This window comes from Debaryomyces fabryi (assembly GCF_001447935.2).
Source record: "Debaryomyces fabryi strain CBS 789 chromosome Unknown contig00381, whole genome shotgun sequence".
In the NCBI taxonomy this organism is placed as follows: Eukaryota; Fungi; Ascomycota; class Pichiomycetes; order Serinales; family Debaryomycetaceae; genus Debaryomyces; species Debaryomyces fabryi.
Genome location: NW_015385805.1, coordinates 1 through 1639, shown reverse-complemented (window position 1 = coordinate 1639; position 1639 = coordinate 1). Strand labels below are relative to the sequence as shown.

General features: G+C 36.2%; 1 protein-coding gene across 1 annotated transcript; it reads left to right on the top strand.

Moving 5' to 3' along the window:
• Positions 1-572: 572 nt before the first annotated feature.
• AC631_05963 (Protein kinase domain-containing protein) lies at positions 573-1595 on the top strand (the record flags this gene model as incomplete). Its single annotated transcript, XM_015614792.1, has 1 exon — positions 573-1595. A coding segment is annotated over one exon (1023 nt), but the record flags the coding sequence as incomplete, so codon positions are not given.
• Between the last annotated feature and the right edge of the window lie 44 nt (positions 1596-1639).

The following is a 1639-nucleotide window of genomic DNA, read 5'->3' as shown; positions in this document are numbered from 1 at the left end:
AAGTAAGTAAAAAGCTCTTACGTTTCTTATTAGCACTCCCCGTGTGTGAATATGAAATTGTTAGTAATAACAATACAACTAGTAAAAGTACCGGATCTGAGAATAGGTTCTCCAAGAGTCTTTCGCCATTTAAATATGATCAAAAGTACACAACCATAATTGAAGATAGAGAGATTGCTAGTACAATACACAATATATTAGAATCAACTAATAGGAAGAATATAATTAACGGTGTCGCCGGGTTTGCTTTCAATGATTTTGAATTGGTTCAGAAAGAAGATGAATTGGAGAATGATTACACACTGAATTTTAAAGAACATTTAGTTCAACCTATTTGCTCGTTTTTGCAGAAAGCACTTCGCTTGGGTGTAAAGGTCAAACACGGTTTCAAAAGTAAAACGTTTCCAAATGATGTCACATTTCGGGTACTGTCTGATTTACATCTTATCAGAAACAGGCAAGTATTTTGTATAATTGAAATGAAAATGTTCCCAATACTACCGACTTACGTGGGACAAAATACTTCAACGATTGGGGTCGATACTTTTAATAAAGGTAATATCCACAAATTTATGAAACAATTGATCACCCAGATGGTGTATTTTAAAACGAACGTAGGTATTGTTTCAGATTCGTATATTGTTATTTTTGTTGAGATTGACCTAGATTGTTTCGAGAGAAACGTAAATACATTCAAAAGTAAGCTGGATTTTCTGAAAGAGAAGACTGTCCCTCTTAAATATAAAATATTAGACTGTCATTCAGCGGCTCCTACTTTGCGAGAGGGTCTAATGCATTTTTTTTACACGGCTATTCTTGATGAAGAAAAAGATGATATTCGGCGGAAAAGAATGTTGAAGTTAAGAGAATATTTATGGGCCACTCCGGAGCAGAACGAAGAGCAACTCGATAGCTCGGAGTATAACTCCGAGAGATCAGAGGGTTCATTCGGTAGCAGACCGAGCACCGCAGGAACATCTGGCACTGCTGCAACAGCTGATACACAATCATCTACGACGTTGGCATCTATTAATGAAGAAAATGAAGAGTTGCCAGAAGAGCACATCCTCGAATTCACCGCAGATGATAATGTACTTATGCAGAATGGTGATATTTACAATTCACAACTTGTTAAAGTTGATGCTCGCTGCATGAAGAAGTATTTGCTTGACCATGTAGGAGATTCAGAGAAACTCGTTGCAAAGTTCTATGATCCTCGAATGGCCAAAGATGGAGATAGTAATTACAAGTACAGTAAGAAGACATTGTTAAAATTGTGTCTTAAGGCTTATAATAACGAAAGATGGATTTACCAAACTTTGTCAACAGATCCAAAATTCAACAGCTGCTACATTCGTCATAAAAGAGGGTATGCGAAAGTAACTGTTGATCGATATTATCTCACGAAGGGATACTTCAACTTGTTTCGCTATGTCGAAACTATAGCGTTGCTGAACGATATTGAATTGTACGAAAAGGCGAGGGAGCAATTAGAAGTAATTCATAAACATGGGATCATTCATGGAGATATAAGAGAAGATAATATTCTTTGCACAAAAGACAGAAAAGTTTTCATTATTGATTTTGCATTTTCTGTCAACATGAATGAATGGAACACCCTGAAAAGTACGGAGTCTGA